Below are 13,341 nucleotides of genomic sequence, written 5' to 3' on the forward strand. Positions count from 1 at the left end.
AAACGCAAAAAAAAAACGAGTCAAGTCGAGTCTGGAACTGTGTAGTGGAAAAGCGCCAAAAGGGGGCTTCCACTGTAGTTCTGCTCAGGGTGATATCTGTGTTTTGGGGGATTTGTAAAAAAGATTCAATCAAATATTTTTATGACATATTTAAAGGAAACGGGATGCCCTGATCAGTCCTTAGTTTTGGAAGCTAAAAATGTGGCACAATCATGTTTGTATGTACGAAGCTTGTAACTGAGTAGTTGATCGATTGTTTGCATCACTTTACTAAAGCTAAAGCTTGAAAGCTTATGGGAATGATTTTTATGTTACATGATAGGACAATGTATTTCACGCCAGTGCAGTAAATGTCAAGAAGACATTTCACGAGTAAGATTTGACTAGTTTAAACTGAGCACTTTATAAAAAGTTTTACTTGTGACTTTGTTTACATTCAGGAAAATGTAGCAGAGGAATTCAAAAGTGGGATATCAATGGTGCGCCTTTCCCCCCAGTTAAATGTATAGCTTGACAGTCTTTTCTATGGAAAAAAATGCCTATGGTATTGTATGTTTATGGATTTTTTTTTTAAGTAAAAGAAATCTCAAACCATCAAACAACATGTTTATAAATCCATGCTGATATATCAAACATTGATACTGTGTGGAGACTGTGTGGTAAACTAGGCCACAGTGTAAATATTGGGCTCTTCTCTGAGATCAGTGATGAGGTCACTTCTTTAGCCCCCTCCAGTGTTCAATAATAATAATAATAGTAATAATAATACATTTCATTTGTACTGCACTTTTTATTCATAGTGGAATACAAAGTGCTGCAGTATTAATGACATAGAACACACAGCATAAACAAAATAGTAATAAGAGTTCAAATGAAAAAGGTCTTCTCGAATAAAAAAAGAGTGGTGTCTGTGCTGCCCTCCAATGGTGGCTGTTCTACAAGTGTGGTGTAACAGAGCAATCAGGAGCAAGCTGCTGGATGATCACTGGGTGCAGATAGAAGTTTGTGTTTTGATCATTTCAAAAACTCAGCTTTGCTTGTAGTTTAAAAAAATATCCAGCATCCAAGACAGGATAGACAGAATTCCAGGAGTTTTTTTTTTCTACTTTGAGCTGTTTTTTTTGTTTGTTTGTTTTTTACATTGGTCAATCTCAATAGTTTAATCCAGACAGGCTCAATCAGAATATATTTTAGCCATAAAGAGAGTTAGCAGAGAGATGTTTGTTTTGTTACATGGGATTAAATGCACTCTTTCATACCACTGTTATAATTTTGCATTAATAGTTATACACTGTGGAAACCATTGTATACTTTGTCTTCGATGTGCCTGAAATGATGAAGTGTTTAACTTTGTCTTGCTGCTGCGTGAATAAGTCAATTAATAAAAGCCTATTTGCGAGAGACATGTCAGCTGAGATCTAACCAAGAACCTTTGAAATGTGTTGTAAATAGATTTTTAAACATAAACTATTTTCATAAATAAAGGTTAATAAATCACAAACACAATACTTGATTTTTTTTCCCCCTCCTCAATCATGTTCTCTTAAAAACAAAATTTTTGTGTAGGTACTGGACATGTCCTAACCAGCTTTAATACAAATCAAGCAAGCAATGATGAATTTATAACAGTCTGTTTATTAAACAAGGTAAAGATACAAAGCTTTTTTTCCTTTTTTAAACATTGATAACCCTTAGTTTAACTTCTCAGTCTTGGCTGTGCATATTTAGTTGTTTAGAAACTGTATATGAAACCACAATGCAAGACAGGAAAAAGTGTAATAAATCTACGCAATATTTTTTTTCATCGAGAACATGGGTTAAACAGTTATCATACAGATTACAGCTCAGGAACTCCATGCGGAAGGAAAAAAATGTTTAAAAATGTTTACACGACTGAATACTGCAGAACACAATACAGAGTAATGGAAACAGGATGATAAAACAGTTAAGGCTTACATGTAAATAACTGATATAAAACATGAATATTAATAACATACGAATATACTAAAATAATTACAGTAAGTTCAAAACCCAAACAGAACATGTTTATGAAAACTTAAAAATAGGTACTATAAATGAGTAACATGTTTTACAGTACAGCAACATGTACATTTTCCCATTATCTCAAAAGAGAGAGAGAGAGAGTAAGTTGAAGAGGCAGGGTCTGTTGTTGGCGTAAATGTCTGTTTTCAGGCCAGTGGCTTGAGTAATAAGTTTTTATTCTTTTGAAAACATACTATATACTGTATATGTATTTTACATTATTCTCAGTTCCATCGTAATGTCTAGCCGTAGCACCTTTTCTTAAGTGCCCTGAAGAATACAGGGTACCCTATTAGTACCATCCAGAGGTTAACGTTACAGTAAAAATACAACAAACAATACTGTGTACAATGAAAAGAATACTAATAAGAAAAAAAAATCAAAAAGGAGAAGCATGACCTCCACATTAACTAATAATATAGGCCTATGGAATATGACATATACTGCAGTTTATTCCAAATGGGTAAAGCTTATTAAAGATTTTTTTTAAAAACTCCTAACAGGGTCAGAGCTGTACAGTAACTTCACATTTTGGTCCAATGGTAAGGGTTAAAATGTACTACTCGAGTAAAATAGAAGTCCAGCTGAAGTGTATTTAAAAGTAGGGCTGAGTAGAGTAGAGCTGGCACTGGTACATGTGCAATGTATTCAACCTCTGCAACTAATACTTCGGAAAAATAATCAAAGCTTAACTGAAATGAAAAAACAGACGCATATTATTATAAGATTTGCTTTCAACAAGGTTCATATGGCACTGGTTACAGGGACGTGAGGAGAATGTCGTGAGCAGTGTTTCTCTGATCATATGGTATGATCGTAAAGGTGCCGTAACGTTGAAGTCAAATATGGAGTGAAAGATTTTGAAAAGAAAACATAAAAACAAAAACAAACATAAAACATTCATCTTTCTTCCCTATTCCTTGTTGCTCTATTTCTTACCTCCTCAAGTCAATAATACAACTTCTTAATACAATCATTAATGTTTAAATTGTCATCTACCGATTGCCTTTCTTCGAATTTAGATGACCCTGTAAATGTGTACTTACACAAAAATGTGAGTGAAACAAAGAAAGTAACAGAAAAGACTGTTGTTTATACACAGTCAGTACTCTTAGCTGCCACAAGTAATGCCCTTTGGCATTTTCCATCTAACAAGATTTAAACAATTTGAGCCAAAACCACAAGGCCTAAAAGTGCTTTAAGATTATCTTTGGATGTCTCCAGAATACACCCAGCGAACAATTTTTTTACTTTCTCAATTCTTTTTAAGGGCAAATATCATCTGGCACATTTTGGAAACCCATTTGATGGAAGAGGAAAGAAAAAAAAAAACTAAACTAAAACATTTCTGATGGCCAATGCATCCGGCAGTTTACATGACGCTTACGAAAGTGCTTATTAAATCTGACGCAAGACATTCTTTGCCGCTCGATCCTCCGGACAACATCTAGCTGTATTGTTACATTCACAAAATAACGCTGTGCTCATTTTTGACAGACCACCTGTGTCAAGACGGATGGAGGCAGCCTGTTTACTGAATCTAGCACTGAATGCTTATGTCAGCTGTCATAATGCTAATGTAAGCCTTATGTAGATGGCCGAGAGTGCAGGGCCTCATAAGCTCCAGCCTAACCTAGACTCTGGATGTGACCTGCTGCTGAGCAGCTGGGGAGCTCAGATAAGGGAGATGCGTATGGGGATGTTGGGGGACTCGGTCCTCTGGGGCGACTGGTGGCTCACTAGGTGCTCCACCACTGTGTGTTTGGACATGTGCTTCATAAGGTAGGTCTCCTACGAAAGACAAAATGAAATTGCCATTTTTAGAACCAGAAAAACTTAATTCAAAGGCAATGAAAATGTGTCTAAATGTGTATACAGTACATTGAATAAAAACACACGTGTAACAAAAACAGGCACATACACAGTACTGTACAAAAGTTTAAGGTACAGGTGTTTAGATTCTTATCCATCATACAATACCATCAATACCAGAAAGGCATCTGATGGGTGATTAGAGTCATAAAGAACCATCTTCAGCAACATAAAGAAGAATGGGTCCTGCACAGATGGTATGGACCCCACAGAGCCCTGATCTCAGCATCATGAGTCAGTCTAGGATTACATGAACACACAGAGGCAGAAATGCCAAAGAGCAAATATGTGTTCTTCACGGCTTGTTTATCATGTGAACAGAAGTTGGAATGAATTACTTTTTTAATATATTTGTCCTGGCCAGAGGGATTTTATAACAACAGTCTAATGGGAGGAGTTGGAATGAGCTATGGTGGGGGTGTGAAGGGTGCTGTGTGTGAAGAGCTTTGTTTTAAATGTGACTGGGTGAAGAATTCTGTCAGTGGAGCCTGGATTAAAACAGCAGATTGGTTAACAGCCACAAAAATACCGGTTTTCATCTTTATCAGCAACCACAGTTGAATTTCCAAACTTACTGTGCCACTATGTTAAGCAATCTTTGGTCTATAAAATGTCAAGAATGTCCATCACAGTTTCCCAGAGACCATTCTGTTGCATTGCCTGTTACAGTTTACTATCATAGAAGCATAGCTGCAGTTAAATGTCTTCAGTAGGGGGTGCACAGGTGCTGCTACTTTCATGCAGGAGAGACTTTTCTGAATCATGTGCAAATCCTCCTTCCACAACAGATCGGTAGCTACTACTACACAACAAATAAATATCTATATATCTATATCTATATCTATATCTATATATCTATATATATATATATCGCAGGTGAAAGGGACTGGGAGACATGTAAAAAATCTTGCAACAGTACAAATCTTTCCCCAGCAAATGTTGGCATTTTAGAAGCTGAAACCAGTGAATTTTGTGGTTAAAAAAAAAGAAAAGATTCCATAATAAAAAATAATTGCTAATAATTGTAATTTTATGTTGATTGCATCAATCAATCAGTCATTTCAGCACTATAGTGATTCATTGGGCTTCAAGTGATATTTGGAGATGGGAGGTGGTAGTGAGCAAATTATTAAATTATTATTAAATTAAAAACAAATGTTTGAGTGAGAGCAAGAACATGTTGTACTGTTGAAAATCAAAAACAGGAAACACATCTAGTTTCAGGTAATGACAGACAAATTATCACCAAAGGCCATCACATACAACAGTCTGCCTGAAGACATGTTGGGAAAAAAGCACAGACACACTAAGATACAGATAAACTGTGGTTTACTCACTGAGGTGTATGCCCGGCCACACATGCTACAGCAGTAGGCCTTCGCGTTTTTGATGGCATGCGCTGATAAGTGGATCTGCAACGATGCTGAGTCTGAATAGGCACGGTAGCAGTTAGGACATTTATACGGCTTGTCTTTATTGTGCTGCCTCTGGTGAGACTGTAGGGAAAGAATAGCAATCAGTTAAATCAATGAAGTTACTTTTTGTTTTGTTTTTGTAGTTGTCGTCTACACCTGCGTGAATGAACAGTTCTTGTTGTAATAACGACGATGTACTGACCTGGAGGTTAGACAGCTGGGTAAAAGCCTTTTCACATCCGGGATGAGCACATTTATAAGGCCTATCGCCAGTGTGGATTCTGTGGCAAAAGAACAAACAAGTAATCTATCAAAGTGAATCCACAATGTATTCTGTACTCCAACTAAATTCAGTTGTCCAAGTACAGTATAATTTACAGAAGTGTATTGCTACTCAGTCACCCTTCTGTATACAGAAAGATGAATGAGTCCGACCCTCTTAAAGTAGGGTCATTCATTCATTGATCTGACATAAGAGCTGCCATCACAGTCTGAGTTTCACATTCTAACGTAATAATGAAGATTTTTTTTTTTCCTGGTATGGCAGCAATACACTTCCGTAATAATCGGCTAAAGGCGAACAGTGAGTTAGCAGTAGCTCCGCGGTGGCTGTTTTTAACAATAACTTCCCTGCTTTGTGTACACAGCTGGACCGACCTGGTATGCTGCTGCAGGTGTGACAGCTGACGGAACGAGTTCTCGCAGTAGGAGCAGTGGTAGGGTTTGATCCCCAGGTGGATGCGCAGGTGCTGGGACAGGTAGGAGGCGTTGGCGAACGTCTTGGAGCAGTGGGGACACTTGTGTGGTTTGGCCTCCGTGTGGGACTTTGAGTGGATCTGCATCTCTGACTTGGTTAAGAAGGTGAGCGGGCACACTTTGCATCTTGGTGACAATAAAAAGGACAAACAATTGCAGAAAATAATCAGATCAGGCTGTTTCAGTCTCAAACATTATCATCACAGCGCATTAACATTTGAAAGTATTAATTGATCGCTGCCCCCCCCCCCCACTTAAAGACCACTTTAATTATTTTCAAGACAAATAAAGAGAAACATTGCAAATTCTGATTTGCTGTATACTCAAATTAGCAGTGGCACTGAGAACCGGTGGATGTCAGTTTAATTCTAGATTAAATTAAAAACAGTAGGTAATGCTTAAGGATCCAATTAGTTACTGCATTGTGTGATCCTCACAAAGCCAGTTTAAGTCTTGCCAGCTTAGTTTTGCTACAACATTTTGTTAAAGCAACTGCTGAGACTCCCTGCCTTTAAAAACTCCTGATCCTAAACAGTAATTATAGATATAAATAAAGCATATTTCTGCAACTTTGTGGTTTATTTCTCACCTAAATCTTATTCAGAACCCATAAGGAGACATGTGTCATGTTTTCCCAGTAATAATAGGAAGCAAAGACCAATTGATTGTCCATTAAAATGAGGCTTTCATCCAATTGGGTGATAGATGGGTTCATATTGATGTCTCTGTGACAGGGAGCACTCTCAATCATCTGTAGCCAACTTAAAACCTATCTTGTCTCAAGCAAATGCCTATTGATCCTTTGGAGACCACAATTAAATCTGTGAATTGGCTTTTCAAGGCCAGCACTGAAAGAAAATATCGTTCCCCCTGCCTGAAGCCTGAAAACAACAGTAGCAATTGCCAGCATCCAACCTGTAGGTTTTGCCCTCCTTGGGTGCAATAGTGACACAGCCTTGGTCAGCTAGGATCGGGTAGGGCACCACTAGCAGAGGACCGGATGGGTTTTCAGCTTTGATCTTCTTCCGTCCCCTTGGTGCCTTAGGTGGGGGGCCCAACAGTCCCGCCAGGCCTCCAGCCTTCATGTGGTCCATGCCAGGACCACTAGCCAGCCCAGAGATGATGTTCACAGAGGGGGCTCCACCCAGGCGGTTCTGGCCGCTGGAGGTTGGAGTTGTGGGGGTCAGAGCCTCTGAGGTGCTGTGGCTGTCAGGTCGGGATGAAGGAGCGAGACCTGTGGTGGTTGGACCCAGGACTGTTTTAAGACAAATACCAGCTGCTACAGCACTACAATGATTTGACAGGCTTTTGATTCTTGCAGTTTCTAGATTTTTAACTGCAATCACACTAACGTTACATTTCTGAGTACCCTTTTTAAACATATGCTACACAGCCATTGGTCTCCATTCATTTGCATATCATATGAACGTTAATTAGCAGCACAGTCATGAAAGTTGCTGCATTAATATTTGTCTAGATAAATTCAAATTGCATGGAAATACAGTTTAAGTGAACATCGATCTGCAATAAATAAAGCAGACTTGATGTTCACTGTGAGGGATTCCACAACTCTACAAAATGTTAAGGTTGTGCTAATCAATTTATGTCCTACAAGAATGACTGGAAACTACTGGTGGCCTGCAATGGTCCAAAATATACACGGACATCACATTTTTATGTGATGACGTATACATTGTTTGTAGAAAATAGGCTATAACTTGCAAAAAATAATGATATGATATAATAAGCGTTTATGATAGTGTCCTCAGCATTTATCACTTGAGTTAGACTGATACATTTGTTTCATACGTAAGGTCAGGTTTCCTAAAGACTGCAGTACCTGAGCGATGGTTGATCCGGCCAGCTTGCTCACCAAGTTGTCTCATATGCCAGTCTTCCCACAATCCTTTGGCCTTCACAGCTGACTTATCGTCCATATTTCCATCTAGAAGTTGTGAGGTGATGGGAGTTTAATCAGTAAAAAATGTAAATAATGCCTTGCTACAGACCAGACAGACCTTATACTGCATAAATCTCATGCTTCAGAATACTGCACAGTGCAATAATTAAAAGTATTTGATGAAAAAAACAAAACCTCAGACCTTTAAAATGCATGTTAGTAAAAAGCTCTTTACCTCACATTCAATATTTGATTTATCTACAAATAAGGGCTGGATAAAGTTGAAACATTTCCTCACCAGAGTTTTGTTACCATTACCTATACCATTACCTTCCTATAAATCTATTTCTTCCTTTTTTCATTTAACAAAATATGCCAAACTTCTTGGTGCATCATTACTTCTTGTAATGATGCACCTTCTAAAATTAGCAAAGATTTTTGATTTAAACAGAAAATAGCTGATCAAAGAAGTAAACAGGTCTAAACATTTGACCAAGCTTGACAGATTTTATTCGATGCTACTGACACATTTGGGTCTCTGCTCAGAAATTGTTGATGTTCAGCACTGAGGCTTGCAAACAACAAAGTAAAGACTGTACCAGAGCTGGAGGCGGAGCGGGCGTGCAAAGCGATGTCTGGCTGTCCAGAGCCCTGTGGCTGTGGGTGGTGGCCCGGCACCTGCTGTGGCTGAGGCTTTTGCACCGACATGCCGTGCTGTGTGCCACCATCCGGGGATGAGGTGGGCACCAGCAATGCCTGCTGGGACTGGGCGGAGGTAGGCGGCAGGTGCAGGGGCCGTATCTTCTCGGCCATCAGCTGCTCCTTGATCTTGTTAATGAGCACCAGGTTATCCAGCTGAAAGGGTTAACGGGTCATGCTCAACAGAAAACAGCCACCGTGTGTGAATGTCATTCATGCCCCCAAAAACACATCCCATGTCAGCAAACACCGGCTGACCAGCACACAGTACACATTTATTTATTTCTGTTTTTCTAAATCTACAAGAAGAATGTGACAGATTCTGAGTGATTGTTTCGTTGTCAGACTGCTGCTGAATGGCTGAAAAGACATTCACACATGGAAACAAATCGAAATGAAAGATGGACTTACCTGGCCTGGCATGGATGGAGGGGGCGGCCAGAAATACGGGTTGTTAAATCGTGGCTCTGCCATCCTGAAAGAAAAAACACTTGTTTCAGTGACATTCAAATATGAGTTACTCTAAATGAATAAGGTTAGCGGGAATCGGAGGAGGTGTGACATTGTTTTTTCAAGTTTCAAGTCTTCAAACATTCTGAGGAAAATCTACAGACAGGGAGTTTAGTGTGACAGATAACGATAGACTTTCACTGTGACAATGAAAATGATGACACTCAAAGCATATTTACAACACAGACTTTCTGTTGAATTGAAGGGTGAATATCTTCCTTTAGCACTATACAGCATATAAATGTCATTAATTTCCACCACATTCACCTTCATCCACATAAGCAAATCACTTTGTTGAATAACTTGCTGTTAGATAACAGCAAGTTCCAAAATGTAATAATACATTTATAACCCCAATGGTAAAGTAAATTAAGACAGATTTATGACAGTTCATACAGGTATGGTTGGATTACATGATGACATACCATGAGATAACATGCATTTATCAACTGTCAGAGACTTTGCCATACAGTTTATAACATACTAACTCTCCCTTTAATATCTTAGGTTGTAGACTGTGTTGCAAATGAATGAACAGGACTGATAAATGATAATATTGAATTTCTTTTTTCTCTCTCTGAGATATCTTGACTTGTCAGGAGTTTAATTTGCTGCATAAGACAAAAACAAGGATTTCCATATATATATATAATTTACATTTATAATTAATTTTCTGATATTATTATACAGTATGTCAACATGATGAAAATGATGACAAAAATTACACCCAAAAAAAAAAAAAATCATTTAATCCATATGGCCCATGCTTAGATGCAGGCAGGTTTCAGTCGACAAATGGCACAGTAAGGCACAATGGAAGGATTTTAAAAAATTATTATTAATGAGGCTTGATCAGTGACATATATGTGTCATTGTTTAATTTCCCTTTAAAACAAATGTCAAGGTAATTAAGCATTTTTATGACAAGTGTAAATGAGGTCTGCTTAATGTAAAAAAAAGTACCACAGGCAGGTGTAATAAATGTGTAAGTATGCAGGTATATGGTTATGCATGTACGCCCATTAAGATGACTTTGATTTGATTCTGCTAAAAAAAAAATCATATAAATATAAAATACTTTAAGGTGGTATTTGAAATTATATAAAACTGGATTTTTCAAAAGTTAAATTCTTGACCTTGGATATAGTTTGACATACAACATCTCCACTCAAGGTTCACTTATTAGATTTCAACAGCTTTCATCTGCATCTCACTGCCTTCCTCAGTGTCGAATGAGGTATCTCCATGACAACTGAGCAAACTCACCTTCGAGTCAAAAATTATTTGTTGAGCTGGGTTTAAGATATTTTAAAAATATATATGTATTAGTTATATTATCAGTGAAGATTATTTTAAAACGTATACGTGTTATTTAAAGATATGCAGTATTTAACTGTGTATGAACTTGTGTTACATTCATGCTAATAACTGTGTGTAAATCAGGCCTGCAGACTGTCACTATTAACCATGCTGTTTTAAGTTAACACAGGCAAAACATCTAAATGTCAACTACAAACATAGAGACTCGTAAAATAGAAAGCTGTGGTCTGACAGAGCCGCGCAGTCTGGACATTTGGCTCCTCTGTTCCTTTTGTCTCACAATGAATTCCTGAAAATAAGTGCACCTCGCTTTAAATCTCAGATTAACGCAATGAAAGAAAAAAAACTTTGCATTCTTTGACTTTTCGGACATGTCTGCAGCCTCAGAGCCTCTCTGGACGCGCACCGATGCACGATTGTTACGCATCGAGCCTCCCGGTGCGACTCAGACATTCTCAGACAGTTTTCTTAAAACATTTCCAGACAAAAGAGAAACAAAAATGGCAGCCTTATTTTTATAAGGCGGGACGCCATATTCTGCAGACCCCAAAAAATTTAGGAGCATGAACGTGTTATCGTGGAGGAGGCTGCTGGAGGAGAAGAGGGGGCCCGAAGCCGACACAAAGGTGTGTTTATCATGTCAATGGCATGAATGATTGTTTACGGCGAATTGCAGGTTTGAATAGCCCGGCCTCCCCACCTCTTAAAAAAACTGACACTTCCTACAACAACCATGCCCTGCAAAAAAACAGCACGGAAACGGACCAGACGCAGGCTCGACCCAAACACCACAAAAAAACAACCGTAGCGACGCGTTAAGGTCAGAATCAAACCGGCTCACAACGTTTAGCCAGCAGAAACACGCTGTGCCATCTTAACCAAATTTCACTTTTAGGCTGCCTTTTTTTCCTCCACATTCTGCAACTTTTGGACGAATCAAAGGACAGCGGTTGCATTTTTGTGCACAATGCACGCACATCTGGGAGTCGATCGCTTATCAGACAAATGCACAGCATTGAAGAGGCGAGAAGACATGCACAAATACCTTGTGTCCTGATTGCAGATATTGTCTTGCGAGCACAGCTATAATATAAAAGGTTGATGTTCTTTCTGCCTGCCTCCAGTCGGACCACCGCTTCCGGGTCGCTTTGTTCACTTCTGGGTGCTGCTGCAGGCTCAGTACAGTACACACACACACTCGCGCGCACACATGTACACAGAGAGGAACATGTTTCGATGTTGCTTTGGATTATTTTTAATGCTTTGTTCACGTTTAATGAGTAGTTATTTCTGTAAAAGCACGATAACGTTTTTTTCCAGTGTGTGTTTGGGTTGGATTGACTCTCAATGTGTGGAAGTAGAAATCAAATGCTGAAATACCAATATCACAATGTAACTCCATTATATTACTATGAATCACACTGAAGTGACGTGGTCACTGCACAATAAGTATCAAAGGAAAAAGAGTCAAATTTAGAGTGTTGATGCATTCGTGTGTATCTGCTCTTGGTGTTTACTATTGTTTATCTGAAGCAATGCATGTGTATGTAAACCAGAAAAAAACATTTGTCTAATGTATCAGACATGCTGTGGAGTAAAAATACAAAATCTCTCGAAACGTCAATGCACCTGCATCAAAATAGACGTCTGGAATAGAGTTGCCCAATACTGGATTTTTTGGGTTCATGCCAATACAGATATTAGGGGGCAAAAAGTTCTGACATCACAGTTGTGACAAAGATATGTAATGGAGGCATGGTATTTTACAATTTAATTATAAACTTAGCTTGCACTTAAACAGTAAACTTGACTGGGAATTTAATAATTATGAATAGCTATAAATAAAACAAACACAAGTTGAATTAAATATTTTTTAAAATATTGCATGTGTTGGACAACATGTCCACGCATATATATCTGGTATAAGCTAATATCAGCCAATAATATTGTCCGACCAACATATCAGTTGGGTTCTTAAAATTGGGCTAAATTTGGTTGAAAAGTGAAAGTTTTTATTTTAAATGTCAGGTTACATACAGTATATTTCCTGCATAAACACATGGTTTAGAATTTAGATGAACATTCATAGACATTGTTTTAACAGCATTCAGTGACTTTATTTAAATAAAGCAGGTATTTCATTGTGTAGTTAGGAACTGCTTCACATTTAAAATAGTGTTGAAAATGGCCTATCATGTAGACATCCATACATAAACATTAACATATCAACCAGATGTCTGGTTTTAGGTGTCTAGACTCCTCCTGAACTTTAACTCAGTAAATACTTCCTTCCTGCCAGGTGCCATTGTTTTGTACTCGTTGTTCATCCTATTGGTGTAATATCATGTTAACATAGTCTTTAGGCAATGCAAGGCAAGGCAGTTTTATTTATATAGCGCATTTCATACACAATGGAAACTCAATGTGCTTTACATAAAACAGAAACATTAAAACATACAATTAACCCCCCCCCCCCTCATAATAAAAACAAAGTACAGAAAAATAGAAAGACATAAATAAAATGCTAGAATAGAGCATTAAATATAAGATTGCAGCATAAAATAATAAATTAGCTTTAAAATCATTAAAAGGACATAGAGTGCAAATGAAAGATTAAAATGTAAAGTGCTTTAAAAGAGCTCAATCATAAGCACAGGAGAAGAGAAGTGTTTTTAACCTGGATTTAAAAATGATTTCAGTTCTGCTGGTAGTTTGTTCCAGTTGTGTGCAGCATAACAGCTAAAAGCTGCTTCATCATGTTTAGTTTGAACTCTGGGCTCAACTATCTGACCTGAGTCAGTAGATCTCAGAGCTCTACTGGGTTTA

The 13,341-nt window shown here is 38.0% G+C and overlaps 1 protein-coding gene across 2 annotated transcripts; it reads right to left on the minus strand.

Annotated features, from left to right (window-relative positions):
• Window positions 1-1,615: 1,615 nt before the first annotated feature.
• On the minus strand, window positions 1,616-11,656 carry znf362b (zinc finger protein 362b). 2 transcript variants are annotated; one of them, XM_053318215.1, is made up of 9 exons: window positions 11,561-11,656; window positions 9,097-9,160; window positions 8,586-8,814; window positions 7,927-8,031; window positions 7,002-7,320; window positions 5,988-6,212; window positions 5,533-5,611; window positions 5,253-5,411; window positions 1,616-3,834 (listed from the first exon to the last, which is right to left on the minus strand). In XM_053318215.1, exons 2-9 carry the CDS (start codon window positions 9,157-9,159, stop codon window positions 3,718-3,720), a joined length of 1,296 nt encoding a protein of 431 aa, XP_053174190.1. In that variant the 5' UTR covers window position 9,160; window positions 11,561-11,656; the 3' UTR covers window positions 1,616-3,717. The 2 variants fall into 2 exon arrangements, with proteins under 2 accessions (XP_053174190.1, XP_053174189.1); XM_053318214.1 differs by having other exon boundaries at window positions 8,586-8,841.
• Between the last annotated feature and the right edge of the window lie 1,685 nt (window positions 11,657-13,341).

The sequence above is a fragment of the Scomber japonicus genome, chromosome 4 (genome assembly GCF_027409825.1).
Source record: "Scomber japonicus isolate fScoJap1 chromosome 4, fScoJap1.pri, whole genome shotgun sequence".
Lineage (NCBI taxonomy): Eukaryota > Metazoa > Chordata > Actinopteri > Scombriformes > Scombridae > Scomber > Scomber japonicus.